We start from the raw sequence: 21,364 nt of genomic DNA, 5'->3' as shown, positions 1-21,364 counted from the left end.
GTGCAGGGTGACCGCTGTTTCCCCAGGAGTCCGTCCAGTTCGGCCTGAATCGGCCCACACCCAGAGCATTTCTCTGGAGTTCCCTGACCCCCCTGTCCGCCCCTGCTCAGGTGCTCCAGAGCTATTGCTTTCTCCTCCAAGCTCCCTGTGAACCCCGGCACCGCCTCCAAGCCGTGGAACTGGGTTGTAGGAGGCGAAACAGGCTGGGACCTGAAAATGAGAACACATGTAAGGGCATCTGGTTCCGTGTCTGTGCTGACAGGGGGCAGACCAGCAGTAAACTGGCCTGACTGGTACAATACTAGGCACCTGGGCATGGTATCCACACAGCCTAAGGCCCAGCTTGGGGCTCCACAGCCCTTCTTGAATGTTCACTGCCGCAGGACAAAGCTATCTTCTGAGTATGGGCAAACCTGTTGCTAGCTCACCCCTTTAGCTGGCCTGCCTTGGCTTCATGCCCCAGAGCCTAGTGGGGGCCCTATGAGTAAGCCATTCCTCCCCCTGCCCAGAGGAGAAAGGGTAGGGCCCCAGAGATGGAGGGGAACAACTCTTCGTGAACAATTTTGCCGGTGTCAGTCGGCATACACAAAGTTTTTGGAGATCCCCAGCTGTTTTACTGCTGCAATCCGGATTCCTCCCGGGGCCCAGATTCCTCCCAGTGCTCAGAGATCTCCCGGGGCCCAGGAACTAGAAGGGAGCCCCCTTCAGCAGCAGGTCCCCATGGCCCGGAGTTATGGTTGGCCAAGCCCTGGGCTGGACTGGGCAGAGACTGGGGCGGGTTCCACAGGTCGGGTTGGGGCTCTTTATGCCCTCCGGGATCTGTTGGGGGCTTCGGTCTCCTCTACTGGGATTCAGATCACGCACGTCCCCCCAGGCTCAAATGGAGGGCTGGCACTGATAGTCACCGGTCACCATTGGTCATTGTGGTAGGAGGGGTGCCCTGAGCAGACAGCCTCCCTTCCAGGGCCCTGTGTGTCTCCCTCAGCTGAGGTCCCCCCCGATAGCCCTCATGCCTTGCTCCGTCCCCTCTCCCTCCCTACAGGCACCACTGCCCTCTACCTGTTTTTGGGGATGCACCCCGATCTGAGCAGCAACTACCCCAGCTCAGAGACCTTTGAGGAGATCCAGTTCTTCAACGGACACAACTACCACAAGGGCATCGACTGGTGAGTGAGTCCTCAGAGCCCCTCTGCGGTCGGGGACAGGGGGAACACAGGCCGTCTGGGCTGGAAGACTGGGAGCCTGGGCTTGGGGTCAAGACCTCGGGCAGGGAGAATGGGAGTGAAGGGTAGCAGGAGGCTTTAGAGAGCTGGAGCTGGGATTCCTATGTAGAGCCAGGTACATCTCAGCCCATGGGAGATGCGGTGGACAGGATGGCCAACCTCTAGTGTGGCAGCAGCTCTTTGTACTTTCACAGTGCTTAATACAGTGGTCTGCACACAGTAAGTAAGAAGCACCGTGGCCTAGTGGCTAGGGAATGGGCCAGGGAATTAGAAGGACCTGGCCTCTAATCCTGGCTCCGCCACTCTTCAGCTGTTTGACCCTGGGCAAGTCACCTAACTACTCTGTGCCCCGTTGGTGCTGCCCGACAACTGGAGAGTCAGAGGCGGCAATATAATAACGATGGTATTTGTTAAGCGCTTACTATGTGCAAAGCACTGTTCTAAGCGCTGGGGGGATACGAGGTGATCAGGTTGTCCCATGTGGGGCTCACAATCTTAATCCCCATTTTACAGATGGGGGAACTGAGGCCCAGAGAAGTGAAGTGACTTGCCCAAAGTCACCCAGCTGACAATTGGCGGGCCGGGATTTGAACCCATGACCTCTGACTCCAAAGCCCGGGCTCCTTCCACTGAGCCAGCTGATATGGAAATGTGATCTCAAATGGGCTTCGAAGACGGGGAGAACGGCAGTCTGTCGGATATGAAGAGAGAGGGAATTTTAGGGCGAAGGGAGGGCGTGAGCACGGGTTGTTGGTGAGAGAGACAGGAGTGAGGAAGTTGGCTTGAGGAATAAATACAACCTGAGAAGTGGGAGAGGAGATATAGAGGGGAGGGAACCGATTGAGTGCCTTAAAACCAGCGGTCAGGAGTTTTTGTCCGAAGGTGAGAGGAATGAACCATGCACGAAGTTGCTCAGGAGAGGATGGGGATTGCCCTTCTTGTTCCGTAGCTGGGGCTGGAATCCCAGAAGTTCTTCTTCCTGTCCAGCCCAGATCTCTCGTACTGCAGTTTTGGGCTCTTTTCCTGGAGGCCTCTGCCCGGGCCACTCAATTCTACATCTTCCCGTCTGTGCCTCCCGCAGGTACATGGAGTTCTTCCCCATCCCGTCCAATACCACCTCTGACTTCTACTTTGAGAAAAGCGCCAACTACTTTGACTCCGAGGTGGCACCCCGGCGGGCAGCGGCCCTGCTGCCCAAGGCCAAGGTGCTCACCATCCTCATCAACCCAGCCGACCGGGCCTATTCCTGGTACCAGGTGAGCGCTTCCTTGGGGCTCCAGCGTAGGGGCTCCGGGAGCGGGGCGCGGGTCCAGGGGACAGAGGCTGGATGAGCAGGGAACAATCCCAATTCCCAGGGCCTTCTGAGAAGTGTTTCTGCTGAGGCAGAGGGGTCCAAAATCCCTGTGGGCGGCGGAGGACTTTGACGGGCTGCTTCCTCAGTGGGCCCACCAGAGCCCCATGGCGAAAAGATGCCCACCCAAGGGAAAATCTGTCCCTTTCGCCTAGGGTGCTGGAGCGGGGACATTATCCCGGCTCTGCCTCTTGCTTGTGCTGTGACTTGGGTAAGACACTTCACCTCTGTGCACCTCAATTTCCTCCTCTTTAAAATGGGGAGGAAATGCCAGTTCTTCCCCTCCCTTTGACTGTGGGCCCCGTGTGAGAAGAGGGCTGTGTCTGATCTGCTTATCTTGTATCGAAACCAGTGCTTGACACTTAGTAAGCGCTCAGCAAATACCACTTTTATTATTAATATTATTGCTATTATTTGTACCGTTCTAGTGAGAGGGTATGGTTGCTTCCTGCAGGAAAAGCAGCATGGCCTAGGGGATAGAGCACGGGCCTGGAATCAGAAGGACCTGGGTTCTAATCCTCAGTTTGCCACTTGTCCTTGGGCAGATCGCTTACCTCATCTGTAAAATGGGGATTAAGATTGTGAGCCCCATGTGGGACAGAGACTGTGTCCAACCTGACAACCTTGTAAGTACCCCAACACTTATTACAGTGCCTGGAACATAGGAAGTGCTTAATAATAATAATAATAACAATAATAATAATGGCATTTATTAAGCGCTTACTATGTGCAGAGCACTGTTCTAAGCGCTGGGGAGGTTACAAGGCGATTAGGTTGTCCCACGGGGGGCTCACAGTCTTAACCCCCATTTGACAGATGAGGGAACTGAGGCCCAGAGAAGTGAAGTGACTTGCCCAAAGTCACACAGCTGACAATTGGGGGAGCCGGGATTTGAACCCATGACCTCTGACTCCAAAGCCCGTGCTCTTTCCACTGAGCCATGCTGCTTCTCTAACAAATACTATTATTGTTATTGTCATTATTATTATTACTATTATTTGGAGAGCCCAGGTGGAGCTGGACAGGAAGGCTGTTCTGGGAGCAGGAGGGTGTCCCTGCGGCTGCGTGACTTTCTGTCGTGAGGGCTGGCTGCTGCCCACAAGGGAATGGTTTCCCAGGCCACCTTCCCCCCAGCTTCTGATGTGGGGAGAGCAGAGGACCAAGCAAAGCACTGGACTTTTCATTCAATTCAATCATATTAATTGAGCACTTACTGTATGCAAAACACTGCACTAAGCGCTTGGGAGACTTTGGGGTGATGAGGGCCTGCTGCACACCATCCACATTCTGGCTGCCTTGCAGGTAGCCCATTGAAGGCACTGGGATCCCAAGATAGTCTTCGCCTTTCGGTAGTGGTCCCCTCCCAGGTGGGGATACCGAGGTAGGGGAAAGTTAAGTGTCCCGGGGGAGGGCGGCTACCCTGGAGGTGGGCAAAGAGGTGGGCGTCCCATGAGCCCCTTCCCCTCCGGCTCCTCTGACCCTCCGGTCGTCTGGCAGCACCAGCGTGCCCATGACGACCCGGTGGCCCTCAAGTACACCTTCCACGAGGTGATCACGGCAGGGCCCGACGCCTCCCAGAAGCTGAGGGCACTCCAGAGCCGCTGCCTGGTCCCGGGCTGGTACGCCATGCACATCGACCGCTGGCTCAGCAGTTTCCACGCCAACCAGGTACTCGCTCGGGGCTCCGGGAGTGGGGCGGGGACCCCGGACCTCTTGAATATGACCCGTGCTTTCCTCCGTCCGTCCTCCCTAGGCCCCACCTGCCCAGGGACTCTGACCCTCTAGACCCACACGGAGCAGATATCACACACAAAATTCCAAACTCCCGACCGAGCACCCATCCCGACACCCACCCACCCCAAGCCATTTGCCCAGGCTGACTTTGTGTTTCCATTTAGACGACAGGATAAGGGACCGTCTCCTCCAACGTCACCTCGTGACCATCTCTAGACTTTAAGCTCGTTGTGGGCAGGGAATGTGCCTGTTATATTGTACCCTCCCAAGTGCTTAGTATGGTGCTCTGCACACAGTAAGCGCTCAATAAATACTTATTGACTGACTGACTGACTACTGACAGGGAGGTTGAGAGCCAGAACCGATGTCACTACCCCCCGATTCCCCTGCGGGGTCATTCTTCCCACCCACCATTTTCCAGTCTTGCACACCAGTAGTAAACCTGAGTAACGCCCCCTCTCCCTGCCTCATCCTGGCACCCCCCCTTTCAGGGCAGTAACTCCTAGAGAGAAACAATTGAGTGAGCAGAATTTGCCGCTTCCTCGGACTCCCTAGTTCGTCTCCCTGTGGTTAGCGGTGAGATGTCGGGGTGCCCTTCCCCTGAGATATCCAGAGCCGTAGATGGCCTCAGCCTGAGTACGCTGCTCCATGACCTGGGTTTGGCTTTACGAGACAGGATGACACCCAACGGACTACGACTCCAGGCTTCCTTGAAAGCGTTCCTTGTCGCCTCCGAAATCCCAGGGAGTGGTCGGCTTCCTGAGGTGCTGCTGGGATGGGTCTGGCCGGGGTCCCCTCCAGAGCGGGGTCCCTCTCCCCACCACCGCTCTCCCTCCCCTTCCCTCACGCGCCCACCCCCCTGCCCAGGTCGATGGGACCTCAGCCTCCGTGGCCTGGGGCTCGCGGAGGCCAGTGAGGAACTCCTGCCGGGGAGGAGCTGGGGAGTGGACCAGCCTGACCTCTCTCAGCTTCAACGATGACCCTCCTTCCAGATACTGGTCCTGGATGGCAAGCTGTTGCGCACAGAGCCTGCCAAAGTGATGGAAACGGTGCAGAAATTCCTCGGTGTGACCAACGTCATCGATTACCACAAAACACTAGCGTGAGTTTCCCTCGCACCCCTGTGGGCGTCTACGCCCGCCAAGGCCCCTTCACCCTCTGGGCTGGGGAGAGCAGGGCAGTGCTTCCTGGCAAGACAGAGGGAGAGAGGGACATCTCCAGAGTAGCAGTACCTGAAATCGATTTTATAGTTTAGGTGGGGGAGGAAAGGGCGAAAGGGATGGGATACATATGTTATCTTCAGCTGGTCAGCCCCCACTCTGACCCTGTGGGGTGTAGACATGGCAGCATGCATTCATTCATTCATTCATTCAATCGTATTTATTGAGTGCTTACTGCGTGCAGAGCACTGGACTAAGCGCTTGGGAAGTACAAGTTGGCAACATATAGAGACAGTCCCTCCCCAACAACGGGCTCACAGTCTAGCGGGGGGAGACAGACAACAAAACAAAACTTGTGGACAGGTGTCGAGTCATCAGAATAAATAGAAGTAAAGCTAGATGCACATCATTAACAAAATAGAATAGTAAATATGTACAAGTAAAATAAATAGAGTAATAAATCTGTCCAAACATATATACAGGTGCTGTGGGGAGGGGAAGGAGGTAGGGTGGGGGCAATAGGGAGGGGGAGAGGAAAGAGGGGGCACCTCTCTGCTTTTAAAAGCCCACCTTGACTCCCTCCACCTCGGCTCCTGCCTAGACCCCTCACAACTTGGAAGCAGCTCTGTGTTTCCAGGGAGCCAGGGGATAACCCCTGGAGCTTTGAAGAATGGGGGTCAGGGGGTCCCCTCTGCAGCCCTGTAGGTTCTGCAAAGAGCCTTTTCCCATGTGCCTGAGATGCCTTCCCATCATTTTCCTGGGGCCTCCTGACAAACGGAACGTGATGGACGTGCGGGGAGCGGGAGTGTCCAGAAACGCTCCGTTGCCACCGGGGCCCACCTCTTCCCTTCCTCATCCTTCCCCTCCCCGGCTTCACAGGTTTGATCCAAAGAAAGGATTCTGGTGCCAGTTGCTCGAGGGAGGGAAAACCAAGTGCTTGGGCAAAGGCAAGGGCAGGAAATACCCCGAGATGGATTCAGACGTAAGTAACCAAAGCTGCTCTCTTGGGGGCCGTGGTGGACTGACCGTCCCGCAACGTAACGCTTCCGCAGTAGCCCGGGGAAGGGAGGGGGGAACAGGAGCCTCCTGAAGCCACAGCGTTGCTATGGGCACTGACGGGCTGTTTCCAGAGATGTCATCGAATGGGAGGAAGGGGAGGAACGGGACCGGGGGACCAGCCTGTCCCGGGGCTGCGACCGCAGCGGCCGCTGACCCCTGCGCTTTCTCTCTCCTTGCAGTCGAGAGCCTTTCTGAGGGATTATTATAGGGAGCACAACGTCGAGCTCTCCAAGCTGCTGTACAAGATGGGGCAGACCCTGCCCACGTGGCTCAGGGAGGACCTCCAGAACACAAGGTAGCTGCCGCCATGGCTGGACTGAGCAATCGCGATGGCCGGGGAGGGGCCCCCAGGGGCTCCCTCATCTCCCCCCGAGCCGGACTGACCCTTGGGGTGGGGCCCTGGCCAGGGCAGCAGAGCACTTCTGAGCAATACTCAACCGAGGCCTGGAAGGGGAAAGGGAGAACCCACGGTCTCCGGTGGAGCCGACGAGAGCGAGCGACCTGCCCGACGTGAAGGCCAGTGGCTGCCTGACTTGGGGCTACGACCACCTCCGGGCCCCCCGCAGCCCGGTGGTATCACCGCTTTCCCCCATGTGAGACCACTTCTCGTTGTGGGATGCCACTTCCTGGCATCAACTTCCCTCACCTCCCCCTTCCTGGGTGGGTGAGCGGGCAGGCCGCCACCGCCACCACCACCTCAGACCTGCAGTAGGATCAATAGCCGGGTCTCCCCGCCCGTGGCGGGCAGCGAGGGAGAGGTGCCAACCAGGCAGCGGGACGTTGCCAAATCCCTCGGAGGGACAAGAGGTGTCACCAACCGTTTAGGACTGGGCCTCTGGACTCCTACTGGGAGTCCCGAGCCAGCCACCATCAGGACTTCAGAGTCACAGGACCCTGGAAGCTTTGGGGTCTCTTACCCTCCCCTCCCTATTCCCTTTTTAAAAAACATCTCTGAAATGGGCAGCAGCCGGTCCATCCCTGAGAATCATCCTGTGACTGGGTTTGAGGCGGGGCGGGTTTGCCTGCGGGGCGGGGACCAAACTCCAGGATCGGGGACGGGGTCCCTGAACGGCTTAGAAGATCCCCTCTCTCAGCCCCCCACCCCGATAGTCTCTCTCCCCTGTGGGGTTTGACTTGTTTGGTGTTTCCTGTGGTAAGACACTTGAGGCGGCCCTGCGGTCCAACCGCCACAACCTGTCCTAATGAACATACACTGCCCCCACCAGCTCCCCAATATCCCAATCCCCCGACCCACTGAGCCGAGGCCGCGGGCAGAAACGGTGGGGGGGTCCCCCCCCTTCCCCTCCGTCCCCCCCACCTCCCGGCAGGCTGGGGCTTCCCAGAGAACCTTTTAACCTCTCAAATACTAAAAGCTAAAGTATTTTAATATTTTGGTTTTTTGTTTCTTGGTGCCAGAGTTGAAACTCCAGGTGCTGGGGTCGCACTGTGTTATTATATATATATATATATATGTATGTGTGTGTGTGTCTATATATATATATATATATATATATATAATATTATATATTTTTGGGAATTGGGTTTGTTTTTAATTGTCGCACAAAGTGGGTTCAACTGGCAGAGCCTCCTGGCCTTTGGAGGAGAGACCCGGAGGCCGGGAGGAGGGAGGGGATGGATGGACCCTGCTGTTCCCGTTTTGATTGTCTGTCTTGGACCCCATAGCAACAGTATTGAGGCTTCCCTTGGGGGTACCTCCCCCCTCCTTTTCCTGAATGGTTCCCCCACTTGGTGCTTTGAGAGCCAGGCCTCCCACACCTGGCTGAGGTGGGGTCCGAAGCCGTTCTGGTCCCCGCTGGGATGAGCTCGGCGGAAGGGGGTTTGCCGTCCAAAGAGTGAGGTTTCTTACGTCCTGGGAAACCTGACCTCGTGGGTGCCACCAGTGGCCCCAGCCCCCCCGTGTAGGATAGAGGAGTGAGCCATTGGCCTGGGGGGCGGTGCCAGTGGGGAGCCCACCAGAGCTCGGGGCTGTCACCCCATCTTCACAAGGAGCAGGGGTTTGCACTACTGTCTTAACGAATCTGGGCTGAGAGCAGGGCCATGCTCTCTAGCCTGGTGGTCTTGGGGCCCCAGAAGTCTTTGAGATGGTGATCTACTAACCAGGTGACCCTGGGGCCTACAGCGTCCTGGGTGTCCGATGGGTTTACGACCATTTCTTCAGCTGCCTGTCGGCATGGCATTCCCCCGGGCCCACTCAGTGGCTGCCCCCAAAACAGGATGTTGTTTTTCTGGGCCACTTCTCTTCCTCCGAAGACCCTCCTCGGCAGGCCCACCTCACCAATCTGGTTCATTGTCCTTCCTCCCCGTGGAAGGATCCAAGTTAGCGGTGAAGCTTCCTCCTCTGCTCCCTCCCGAGGTGAGGCAGGGTTTCCAGCTGTTGCCTGGCCCAGGGGGCAAAGTCTCCCTGTCCCTCGATCTTCTAAAAGTGGGAAATGGCTCAGCGTGTCATGGCCTTCTCCACCCCCTTGGGCCAAGCCGTCGGGAGTGGACACGCCAGAAACCAGCCCTGTGGGGCCAGGCCGTCCTCTGGCCTTTCTCACCCCGGTGTAGCCTAGAGGATAGAGCGTGGGCCTGAGAGTCCGAAGGACTTGGAAATCCTTGGAAATTAGAAAATCCTGGCTCCGCCACTTTGGGCAACTCACTCCACTTCTCTGGGTCTCGGTTCTCCTGTTTGCCCTCCTAATTAGACTTCAAACCCCAAGCGGGACAGGGACTGTGTCCAATCCGATTATCTTGTAGGTACCCCAGCACTTAGAACAGTGCCTGGCACATAGTAAGCGCTTAACAAATACCACAGTTTTCCGTTCCTCCTCCCCTCTTCTGTGCTCTGCCTCCAGGTCAGAGACCTTCTGACTCCTCTGGGTTCGGGCCAGGGACCAAGCTTCTCGCACGTGGATCCATTGCATCACCCAGGGCCTCTTCTCTGCTCTGGATATAGCTCCTACCTCTTCTCTCTGGGGTTAAACAGTTTTCCCCCATCTCTGGCATCTCTTTGGTCCCAAGAGCAGCAGGAGGAGGAGGGGGCATCTGTGGTGCCAGCTGTGTGTGCCATCCACAGGCCTAGGCTCACAGCGAAGAAGGGTGTATGGTGGGGGAATCAATCAGTGGCATTTATTGCATGCCTACTGGGTGTAGAGCACTGTACTAGGTCCTTGTGAGTGTACAGTACAACAGTTGGCAGACATGTTCCCTATCCTCAAGGAGCTTTCAGTCTAGTCCCCTCCTGCTAGGTGTTGGCTCTTCCAGGATTGGCTTCTGGACCGCCCTTCTGGCCCTCATTGTGTCTTGCATTCTCTCCATCCGTGGCCCTCCAGGCGAGGTGGTGACTGTGGGGCCTGGATCTGCCGGCCCCCCCAGCCTGCAGACCATCACCACCGTCCCCCCATCGCCTGTCTGGACGTTGTAGCCTTGGAGCGGAATTGGGTGGTTGGGCCCCGGAGGGGAGAGGAAGAGAAGTTGCCTCTGGAAATCTGGACAGCTAGTGGGGTTTGAAGGCCTGTTAACTGAGGAATAGAGTGCTTATCCCTGTGGATATGTGTATTTTGGGATAAGCACACATGTCCAGACTTTGCCTGCTTCTCTTTCCTGGCCTTGAATGCGTGCATTGTCCTATCTGCTCTCGAGTTGCGTTGGGTAAGAGTTATTTTGAATGTCCAGGATTGCAGGCCTCAAGGACAAGAAGGTTCCCTTCTCCAGGGCTACCTGAGGTCATTCTGCCTTTCTGGCACCTGCTGTGGGCCCCGCAGCTGAACTCGGGTAAAATGCCCTTTCCCTCCTCCCCCGTCCCTTGTCTGGGCCAGGGGAGAAATCTGTCCTTTGCTTGGTGTCCCCTGATTCCCAAGCCACAGGAGCAGGCACTACCAGCCCAAGACAGGGCTTCCTGACCCGGGGAGGGTGACGGGTCCTGACTACTGTTTCCAACGTCCATTCGGTTCATCCTGGACCAGCGAGATGCTGCCCGGCCCCAGCGTGCTGGAGGGTGGGGAGGGAAGCCGTGAGGTGGAAGTTCAGGCAGAGGCTGCTGGAGATTGTCTATGCTTCTCCCGTTGGAATCCTCATGCCCTCAGCGGCAACTTGGGGTGAGTCGCTCTGCCACCAGGCCTCCATGGTCTTAGGCTCCAGGAAACCCGTCCCCTCCATGAACCTCCTGGAGAGGAGGGATATTCTGCTCCCTTATTCCCTCCTGGTCCAGGGAAAGGCAAGAATTAAGCTGGTGGCCATGCCAATAACTGGGAAGACCAAGCAAGAGAGAAGCAGTTTTCCTGAGATGAGCCACCTCCCCTCTGACTTCCAAACGGAGCTGGAGCCCCTGTGCAAACCAGTGGAGGTACCGGAGAGTTGGACTCCAATCATATGTGTGTCCTTCCTCCCTGGCTTCAGGTTGCCACATCTGGGGCCGGGAAAGCCAGAGATTAGTGGGGTGGAGCTGTCAGTGGGGTGAGTGTCCCCTTCTTCCCTCTCCCCTCTCTGCCCAGAGCAGGGGAAGAAGGAATGGGTGGAAGGATTTGAGAAGACACGGGACCTTTAGACTGAAAGAGGGGATCCAAACTCAGCTCCTTTGAATCGCCTCCAAGACCAAGGTAGTAAATGCAGCATCCATGGAAGCGCCTCTTTTCCCCACTTCTCCACCCATTCCCAGCTCATCTCTAGGGCACCGACCCTTGAGCCATACTCCCCTGACCGTATTGTAGGGAGGGATGCCTGCTTGTCCAACGGCCGATCCGCGTCCCCTCCCCAAGAAGGCTAGAGGAGGAGAAAAGCAGAGTCCACTCCCTGATTCAGTTTTCCAGCGGGTTCCCTTTCCCGCTCAACTCTCCCCGATATTGGTTCCCACTTCAGTGCGAGAGCCCGGTGAGGTCAGCTGAAAGAGTATTTATTCCTTGAGTGCAGCAAGGTACCGAGCACTTGGGGCTGAGTTAGGGAACAGGCAGAGCCCCGGCCCACAAGGAGTCGACGATCTAAATGGGGGGAAAAGCCATGGAACAGAATGTTACAGGACCATTTTCTGCCCCCTGTGCCAGGGCCCACTTTTATTTTCAGGCTCAGCCTGGGCAGGGCAGGAATCTGTGAAAGGACGGGTACCCCAGCCCCTAATCCACGTCGCCCCAGCCTCCACCTGACACCCCGGGTGAGGAAAGGGATATGTGGGGATCATTGCAGATGGAACAGATAACCCCTGGAAATCCAATCTGCACTTTATCTTGAGGAAGTGGCACCTCCTTTCCGTCCGGGGATTGGCCTGGCCTCGGGAGGGCTCCATCCACACCCCTGTATTAGCTTTGACCCTGGCCGGATGGCCCCCTGTTTTAGGTGTGCATGGAGTCCTGTGCGTTGTCCCAGGGAGACGAGGGGTTGGTGGGGGACGGGCATAAGGGATGGGGCGGGGGAGGGGGATGGTGGGGAAAAGAGGTTATTTTCCCAGATTGCGAGCGTGGGGCCTGGGGAGGGAGCCTTCCCAGATCTCCTTTTTCAAGTGTTCTCAAACCAGCCGTTTGGGGTTGTCTTCGAAGTGGACCGGTTTGCAGAGAGAACCTTTGTCACTAATGTACAATCCTCAACTAACTGCTAATAAAAAGGGGTTATCTGTTTGTACTCACCTGTCCTGCCATGGTGTCCATCCGTGAAAGGTGTATGTGTGCATTTGTGGCGAGGGTTGGGGCACAGAAAATGGCAAGGAGCCACTAGGCAGCTGGGTCTTTACTGAGCTCTTGGGGATGGGGGCCATGGGGATGGATGGCTGGAGGAATGGGAAGCAGCATGATGTACTGGAATTAGCACGGATTTGGGGGTCAGAGGACTTGGTTTCTAATCCTGGCTCTTCCAGGTGCTTTCTGTGTGACCTTAGGCAAGTTATTTAACTTCTCTGTGCCTGCATCAGTCTCCTCAACTGTAAAATGGGGATTCGTACCTGTTGTCCCTACTACTTAGACTGCGAGCCCTATGGGATATCATCATCATCAGCTGTATTTACCGAACTAAGTGCTTTGGCAGAGTACAATGCAACAGACTTGGTAGACACTTTCCTTGCCCACAATGAGCTTACAATCTGGGTCGGGAGACAGACAATATAAATAACTTGTAATACATAAGCAGAGAGCGTGGCTCAGTGGAAAGAGCATGGACTTTGGAGTCAGAGGTTACGGGTTCAAATTCTGGCTCCGCCAATTGCCAGCCGTGTGACTTTGGGCAAGTCACTTCTCTGAGCCTCAGTTACCTCATCTGTAAAATAAGGATTAAGACTGTGAGCCCCCCGTGGGACAACCTGATCGCCTTGTAACCTCCCCAGCGCTTAGAACAGTGCTTTGCACATAGTAAGTGCTTAATAAATGCCATTATTATTATTATATATAATTTATAGAACAACACATAAGAGAGTGGGGCAAATATCAAATTCCTGAAGGTCGCAGGTGAAAGGGACAGGGAATGAGTCCAACCTGATTAACCGGTGTCTACCCCAGTGCCTAGAACAGTGCCTGACACTTAATAAGTGTTTTAAAAATACCATAATAATAATAACAGGATGAATAGATGGTCGGGTGGATGATTGGACCGGTGGTGGACAGATGGATGGACAGATAGCAACTTCTGTGGAGTTTTGGATTGACTGAGGCAGCCAAGGAGCCTCCTGTGGTCTTTGGCTTGACTCACACGAGCCTGTCTCTGTCACCAGTGAGCATCCTCAACCTGGGCTGTTTTGCTTGAGCAATAATCTTAGTAGGCATTAGAATATTCCAGTCCTTTCCGCCCTTCACTCTTTCCCCGGTCTGGGGAATGGAATACCAACTAGATTTCTCTAGGCCTTTTTATTGAAAAACTTTCTGCGGCCCAACTTCCTTTGACTGGTCTGATTCCTTTCGGTTCATTCATTCAATCTATTTCTTGAGCACTTACTGTGTGCAAAGCACTATACTAAGCACTTGGGAGAGTACGATATAACAACAGACACATTCCCTGTCCACAGTGTGTTTACAGTTTAGAGAGGGAGACAGAAAATACGACTAAATAAATAAATAATAAATTTGTATTTATTCCCCTCCTTGCTTCTGGATCTGCCAGGTAGAGCTCTGGCCCCTGCCAATTCTCTCTGCTATTTCAAGGGGAAGCGACTAGAGGGTTATGCTCATGATGGATGGAGTGGGAGGACCGGGGAAGAGGGAGGTTGGGAAAGGATGGTGTTTCAGTGGAGGGAAACGGGAGTGAGACTCCTGAACCCCAGAAATCTGGACCGAGGGAAAGCTTGAATGCTGGCTTGGAAATCAGGCAATGAAATTTAGCCTCCTGAAGCCTCTTTAATTTCCACGTTGAGCCGTGAATTCTGGCCGATTTTCAGATGATTCCGAGCCTCCGTTTGTGAAAGTAATTGGAAAGGGGCATCCCGAGGCGGGCCTTATTTTCTAGAATGGCATTCTCAGTTCCTCCCATCAACCCAGCCAGCAGCCTAGTGGCCCTCCCTGGGCTACTTGGTTTGGGATTTCCAGCCTACGCCACCCAAGCGGGTGAGGGGCTGTGGTTTCAGATGCAGGTCTCCAGGCTGGGATTCCACTCTCTCCATCTGCCTCCGCCTTGCGTTGTACATTCCTCATTAGGCAGCAGCATAACTATAGGTCCCGGGGCCTTGATTACAGTCATTTGGGATCCTGTTTGTAAGGTTCTAATTGAATGATTTCTAAATCACCAGGTCCAGGCGGGCTGAGCACGCAGGTTTTGGTGGTACTGTCAGTGCGCTCTGTGCACAGCTGAAGCTCTCAGCGGGAAGAGGGAATCGCTGGGAAAGACCACTACTATCCCAGGTGTGGAGGAATGGCTCAGTGGTGCTCAGGTGGAGCTGGTCCTGGCCCCGGAAGCCCCCTGGGTTTGGGAGAGTGTGGGAGCTGTTGGAAGGCAGGGAGGGTCTGCAGACCCAGATGAGGCCAGGACAAGGAGAAGTAAGGAAGCAGCATGACCTAATAGAAAAAGCCCAGGCTTAGGGTTCAGAGGACTTGGGTTTTCTAATCCTAGCTTCACCATTTGCCTGCTGTGTGACATAACTTCTCTGTGCCTCAGTTTCCTCAACTGTAAAATGGGAATTCAGTACCTCCTTCTTGGACTGTGAGCTCCATATGGACAGGGACTGTCTGACCTGATTATTATTATTATTATTAATAGTGATGATAGTAGTAATGTTATTAAGCACTTACTATGTGCCAAGTACCATACTAAGTGTTGGTAGATGCAAGATGATCAGATCCTATAAGGGACTCGCATTCTAAATAGGACGGAGCACAGGTACTGAAGCCCCATTTTGCAGCTGAAGGAAATGAGGCACAGAGAAGCTAAGTTTATTGCCCAAGGTTACAAGTAGGTAAGTGGCGGAGCTGGGATTAGAACCCAGATCCTCTCCTAGGCCTGGGCTCATTCCATTGGGCCATGCTGCTTCTCTAAGCGCTTTGAACAGGGCTTGAGACACGGTAAAAATGCTTAACAAATACCAAAAGAATAGACTCTTCAGGCTCAAGGGATCTTGAGAGGTCATCTTGTTCATCCCCCTGTCTTCTTGCAGGGCTTCCTAAAAAACTCACCTCAAGCCTGGCCTCTGATCTCCCTGAAGGAGGCAGGGACGGGATCCTCTGGTTGCCTCAGTCCCTCATCTGGGCCATTGTGTCCGATCTGCAGAGCAGTGGCTGGGAGGGACTGGTGAGGAGGCTACAGTGGCCCTTTGCCTTGTTGACTTAACCCTGCCACCTCCCCCATGGGACCTGAACAGTTCTCTAGGCGGTCTGGGACATCAGATTCTGGAATGGTCTTTTTCGCTCCTGCCACGGCTTTCCGGCATGGCCCACAATCCCCCAAGCTGATCTGCCTCTGCAGAGAGAAGTGGAGAGAGTTCTTCTGGCTGCCATCGCTCGACTCTCCAACCTTGGCCTTGCTAGGGGTGGAGCAGGTTGGAACAGCCCCCTGAAGTGGGTCATCCTTCTCTGGAGATTCTTGAGAAAAGGTCAGTTGCTTCTGTTCTGGGATATTTGGGGTGCAGCTTTTGGCTGGAGGCAGGGGGGTGGATGGATGATCCAATGCGGACTAAATAGCCGGGAAGGTGTCAAGAGCCTTGGAGCAACTCAGCTTCTGGCCTTCCTATCTGTAAAGTGTGTGTGTGTGTTGTGGGGGGAGAGCTACTGTGTTACAACTCCCTGGTGTGTTTGTGTGTGGGAGTGTTGGGGGGGGGGTGGCTGGGGGGTAATTACTGGCTATTAAGAGGGGGTGGATGCTGACCCTTTAAATTCCTCTGCAACGATAGTGCAAGTTGCATCCCCCCCCGTGGCTCAGTCAGCTGCTCTCAGCAACTCTTCGGGAGCTAATGAGGTGCGTGCAGTTCATTTGTGCTGAATTTATCTGCACTCAGAGTTGTTCTTCCCCCTTTCCAGGTGGAAGAGGGGAGGGCTGCGGTGGAGGAGGCCGTGGATTTGAAGGGACTGATGCAGAAGGGAAAGGCAGGGAGAGGAGGTAGCCTGCAGCCTCGCTCCCCTTCTCTCCCCCTAATTTTCTCCCCCTAGAATTAGGGGGAGACCCTAATTTTCTCCCCCTAATTTTCTCCCCCTAATTTTCTCCCCCTAATTTTCTCCCCCTAATTCTCTGTCCCTAATAATTCTCTGTCCCTAATAATTCTCTCCCCCTAAACCTGACCCTCCCCTGGAACTGTGCCCCGCTGTTGGGTAGGGACCGTCTCTATATGTTGCTAACTTGTACTTCCCAAGTCCTTAGTACAGTGCTCTGCACACAGAAGCAGGGTGGCTCAGTGGAAAGAGCCCGGGCTTGGGAGTCAGAGGTTATGGGTTCTAATCCCGGCTCCGCCACTTGTCAGCTGTGTGCCTTTGGGCAAGTCACTTCACTTCTCTGTGCCTTAGTTACCTCATCTGTAAAATGGGGATTAAGACTGTGAGCCCCATGTGGGACAATCTAATTACCTTGCAACCCCCCAGCGCTTAGAACAGTGCTTTGCACATAGTAAGCGCTTAACAAATGCCATTATTATTATTATTAGTAGTAGTAAGCGCTCAATAAATATGATTGAATGAATGAATGAATGAATGAACTGGTCCCTCGGGTGCAGCCTAGGGGTTGCCCGCCAGGGGGCGCCAGAGTCTCAGCGACGATTCAATAATAATAATAATGGCATTTTGTTAAGCGCTTACTATGTGCAAAGCACTGTTCTAAGCGCTGGGGAAGGATACAAGATGATCAGGTTGTCCCACGTGGGGCTCACAGTCTTCATCCCCGTTTTACAGATGAGGTAACTGAGGCTCAGAGAAATTGTGACATGCCCAAAGTCACCCAGCTGACAAGCGGCGGAGCCGGGATTAGAACCCATGACCTCTGGCTCCCAAGCCCGTGCCCTTTCCACTGAGCCACGCTGCTTCCTTATTCAAGGCAGAGAAGTGAGAGAGCAGAGCCAAGCCCTGCAGCCTGCCAGGCCCTGGGTATAATTTCCACTAGGGTCCGCAAGGGGAAGGGGGGGTACATTGTTTTGCAATAAGAGGGGTCAAGGATTGAGTGGAGCAATCTGGAGGAAAATGATCTGCCAGGCTTTCTGAGTCCCACCCAAAATGTCCCAGGGCTTCCTTTAAGAATAATGATGGCATTTATTAAGCGCTTACTATGTGCAAAGCCCTGTTCTAAGCGCTGGGGAGGTTACAAAGTGATCGGGTTGTCCCACAGGGGGTTCACAGTCCTAATCCCCCTTTTACAGATGAGGGAACTGAGGCACAGAGAAATTAAGTGACTTTCCCAAAGTCACACAGCTGACAGTTGGTGGAGCTGGAATTTGAACCCATGATCTCTGACTCCAAAGCCCGGGCTCTTTCCACTGAGCCATGCTGCTTCCTTTCCGAAATTACAGTCTAGACTATGAGTTTAATTGTGTGCTGGGAATCCATCTCCCAACTCTTTTGTATTATACTCTCTCATGCACTTAGTACAGTGCTCTGCATACAGTAAGTGCCCTTGATTGGTTGATCGGTAGACCTTTTCCATGGGAGCGGAGTTGGAATCCAGAGGGCTGGAACTGGGTTTGGGGGGAGCTGAAATAGTGGCCTCACACCATTTCATTCATTCATTCAATCGTATTTATTGAGCGCTTACTGTGTGCAGAGCACTGTACTAAGTGCTTGGGAAGTAGAAGTTGGCAACATATAGAGATGGTCTCTACCCAACGGCCTCTGGTTGGCTCCCGCTGGGCTTTCCAGTGCTACCAGAGGCTGCTGAAGCTCTGACTTCCCAGGATGAATCCTGGGCCGTCGTGGCTGTAGAGGTCAGCTTTCTCCCCATTCTTCCCGGTCACTGTGCCCTCTGGCATCCCCGAGGGCTGGCCGCTGCCATCTGCACCCGCTTTCCCTTGCTCTCCTAGCCCGCGGTGGAGAGGCAGAGGGTGGAGGATGGACTCTGAGAGGAGGGGGAAGCTGGGCTTTTCTGGACAGTGGAGCAATGGCAGTCTGGCCCCTCTTACCCTCCGGACTTCCAAACTCAGCTTCCAAGGCTCTTCCTGCCATGGAGGAAGAAAGTTAGAGCTATTTGGAGCTCTCAGGTCTCATGCTGCCCTAGGCCCAGCCCTGGCTGGAGACCACCCTGGCCCCGCCCCAGCTGGTGGTTGCCCCGGATGGTGGTCGCCTTGACACTGCCCTGAATGGTGGTCATCCCGGCAATGCCCCCAGCCTGATGCTTAACTGGGATCCAAGGATTCCCTTTGGGCCCACCTACTTCCACTGAGGCAGCCTCCAGCCCCAGATCCCTGGCTCCTGGTTCTGGGGTAGAAGGGGAAGAGAGGGGAGAGGCAGAGTTTATTCTATTTTCAGGCTACTTCTACCTGATCTCCTCCGGGTCAGACACTCAATCAGTCTATCGATCAGTGGTTTTACTGAGCACTTACCATACTCAGAGCACTGCACTAATTGCTAGAGATAGTACAATACAGTTGTTAGACGGCATCTCTGGCCTCGAGGTATTTAGTCTAGCCGGGAGACAAACATGAAGATAAAAACAGGCAGGAGGGAGAAATAGCATATAAGGATATGTACATATGCACTGGCAGTGGGGGGGAAGCACCAAACTGTTTAGGCTACCAATTCAATGCTGAGGTGGTACCCCATGAGGTGCTGATGGGCTTCAGGGGATTCACAACTCTGTGCCATAGGAATCAGGCCAATAACCCACTTCTGGGGTCCTCAGCTCACTTGTCCACACTGTCAAAGAGAGTTATTCATTACCACAGAATCCACAGTGCTACTCATACAGTAAGAGGTCAATATAGACCACTGATGGTAATGCAGCCCTGATGGCGTTGAGCCAATCCTATTTGTTAAGGTAGGTGGGATGGGGACGTATGTCATGTGCTTCCCAACTCCTGCCTTTCCTCTGCTAGTTGGGACCAAGGGATGGAGACCTTGGGACCCGGGTCACAGGTGAAGGTGGGTGAGGGGATGGTCCAGAGCTGGTGCTCCTCTCATTCATTCAATTGTATTTACTGAGTGCTTACTGTGTGCAGAGCACTGTACTAAGCGCTTGGGAAGTACAAATCAGCAACATATAGAGACAGGCCCTATCCAACAGTGGGCTCCCAGTCCTGCCCCATCCCACCTCTCATATCCCAGATGGTGATTTGACCCTGCCACCAGCCCCTGTGTCCAGGCTTACTGGTGCCAGGAGTGGGTTGGAGGGCGACTCATCCCCCCCTGGAAGACCATTTGGGAGTGTCCAAGAAAAGAGGAAACAGGGCAGGAGCAGGGGATTGGCTGCTGTGGCCCCAAGAAGGGTGTGATATATGGTTGGTGGGTCTGAGGGCTTGGTGGGGCTTGGAGTCTCCTTGCAGAGGCAAGAGAGCAGGCTCCAGCTCAGGGTGAGGCAGAGGTGAGGGAGGAGGCTGGGTGGGGCGGGGCAGTCGCATTCCACCCTGGAATGCCTCTCCAGGTGTGAGCCCCGGGGGGCCACTTGGCTGCATCCACCACAGCGCCAGCAAAGTTGAATCCGGAAAGCAGAGGGGCCAAGGGCAGGGCTATGCCTGCAGGTGACCACCTCAGCAGCCCGAGAGGACGGGGGAGAGACAAGGAAGTTCTCCTGACCCTGCTTGGGCAAATCTAGAGTGGGGTAAGCCTCCCGCACTGGTCTTCCGCTGCTCAGATTTCCAGTCGGGGCCCAGTCTCTCTCTCCCGCGTCCTCCTGGTGGCTTCTCCCCCCTCACCCTCTTGGCAGCCCCTCCCTCCTTCACCCGCCTCGCCAAGAGGTATTGGAGCCTTTTTGCCAAGAAATTCTGGGCTCCTAGCCCAGCCCTGGCCTTTGTGCCCTCTGTTCAGGGTCGATGACTCGCTCTGGCCCACGAGGCGGGCACCAGGCACTCAACCCCAGGACGTCCCCATCCCCTCCCACGCCGCCCTCCATCTTTCTGCCTAGCCATCGCACATCTCCTATTTTTCCCTGCTCTCGCAAACCAAGACATCCCAACCCAAAAAGATGTAGGAAGGCAAAATGGAAGGCAATCTCGGATTTGCTGTCTTGTTGCCAGTAGCCCTGGGCGTATGGGCCAACATTTGTCTTCCTGGCTGCCTTAGTCTCTTACCCCTCCTCCACCCCTTTCTACAGGGCAGAGTGGGGAAATAATGGGTCAACGATTTGTCTGAGTCAGTGACCTAGTGGGGCCAGGACACAGGAGTCCTGCAGCCCAGCGCACAACTCTGACGACTTAGACCACCTCCAAGAGCTTAGCAGACTCACCAGAGTCAGATGTTGGGAAAACCAGCGGCCCTGGGTGACCTGTCCTATCTCACCTTCCGGCCTGGACCAAGCAGCTGAAGATGTTGGTGCCTGACCTGAGAGACAAGGTCCAAGAGGAGGGAGAAAAAGGGTTAGAACTCGCTCCGGGTATCCCTGATTAGGGGAGAGTAGTTGGAAGCTGGGAGAGAGGAGGTATAGAGTGGCTATAATTTCTAGGGGTTCACTGTGGGCCTGCGGAGGGGACGCTGGGCTGGAGCGGAGACACATGACCAGGCTGGGATCAAGGAGAAGGCCCATCCACCCCCCAGGAAGGTGGCTCCTCTGGGCTGAATGGAGCAGAGGAAACAGCTGGACACCTGGGAAGAGAGGAGAAGCAGAGCCAACCATCGGCCCAGAGAGCAGGAGGCTTCTGGCTGAATGCTTGAGGGTGCAGAGCTTGGAGAGAGAAAGAGAGATGGAGAGAGACAGAGAAGTTGGGTAGGGACCGACCCTGTATGTTGGTGAATTGTACTTCCCAAGTGCTTAGTCCAGTGCTCTGCACACAGTAAGCGCTCAATAAATACGATTGAATGAGTGAATATGAATGAGAATGAGGGAGAGAATTCATTCTTTCATTTATTCAGTGGTATTAAGCGCTTACTATGCGCAGAGCTTGGAGAGAGAAAGAGATGGGGGGACAGAGAATATGAATGAGGAGGGAGAAAATTCATTCATTCAATAGTATTAAGCGCTTACTGTGTGCAGAGCACTGTACTAAGCACTTGGGAAAGTTCAATGCAACAATAAACAGTGACAGTCCCTACCCACAATGAGCTCACAATCTGGAGGAAGCAGCGTGGCTCAGTGGGAAGAGCCCGGGCTTTAGAGTCAGAGGTCATGGGTTCAAATCCCGGCTCTGCCCATTGTCAGCTGTGTGACTTTGGGCAAGTCACTTAACTTCTCTGGGCCTCAGTTACCTCAACTGTAAAATGGGGATGAAGACTGTGAGCCCCCGTGGGACAACCTGATTCCCTTGTATCCTCCCCAGCGCTTAGAACGGTGCTTTGCACATAGTAAGCGCTTAATAAAATGCCATTATTATTATT

The 21,364-nt window shown here is 54.5% G+C and overlaps 1 protein-coding gene across 1 annotated transcript in view; it reads left to right on the top strand.

Moving 5' to 3' along the window:
• Positions 1-7,971, top strand: part of NDST1 (N-deacetylase and N-sulfotransferase 1) — a 30,542-nt gene extending 22,571 nt beyond the window's left edge. The window contains exons 9-14 of the mRNA XM_038739840.1: positions 1,043-1,166; positions 2,305-2,479; positions 4,072-4,242; positions 5,301-5,410; positions 6,348-6,450; positions 6,707-7,971. Of these exons, the coding sequence (XP_038595768.1) occupies positions 1,043-1,166; positions 2,305-2,479; positions 4,072-4,242; positions 5,301-5,410; positions 6,348-6,450; positions 6,707-6,826 (803 nt within the window). The 3' untranslated portion in view covers positions 6,827-7,971. The remainder of the gene's footprint in view (positions 1-1,042; positions 1,167-2,304; positions 2,480-4,071; positions 4,243-5,300; positions 5,411-6,347; positions 6,451-6,706) is intronic.
• The last annotated feature ends 13,393 nt before the right edge of the window (positions 7,972-21,364 follow it).

Source organism: Tachyglossus aculeatus, chromosome X1, assembly GCF_015852505.1.
Source record: "Tachyglossus aculeatus isolate mTacAcu1 chromosome X1, mTacAcu1.pri, whole genome shotgun sequence".
NCBI lineage: Eukaryota > Metazoa > Chordata > Mammalia > Monotremata > Tachyglossidae > Tachyglossus > Tachyglossus aculeatus.
This window is presented reverse-complemented; position numbering and strand designations above follow the sequence as displayed.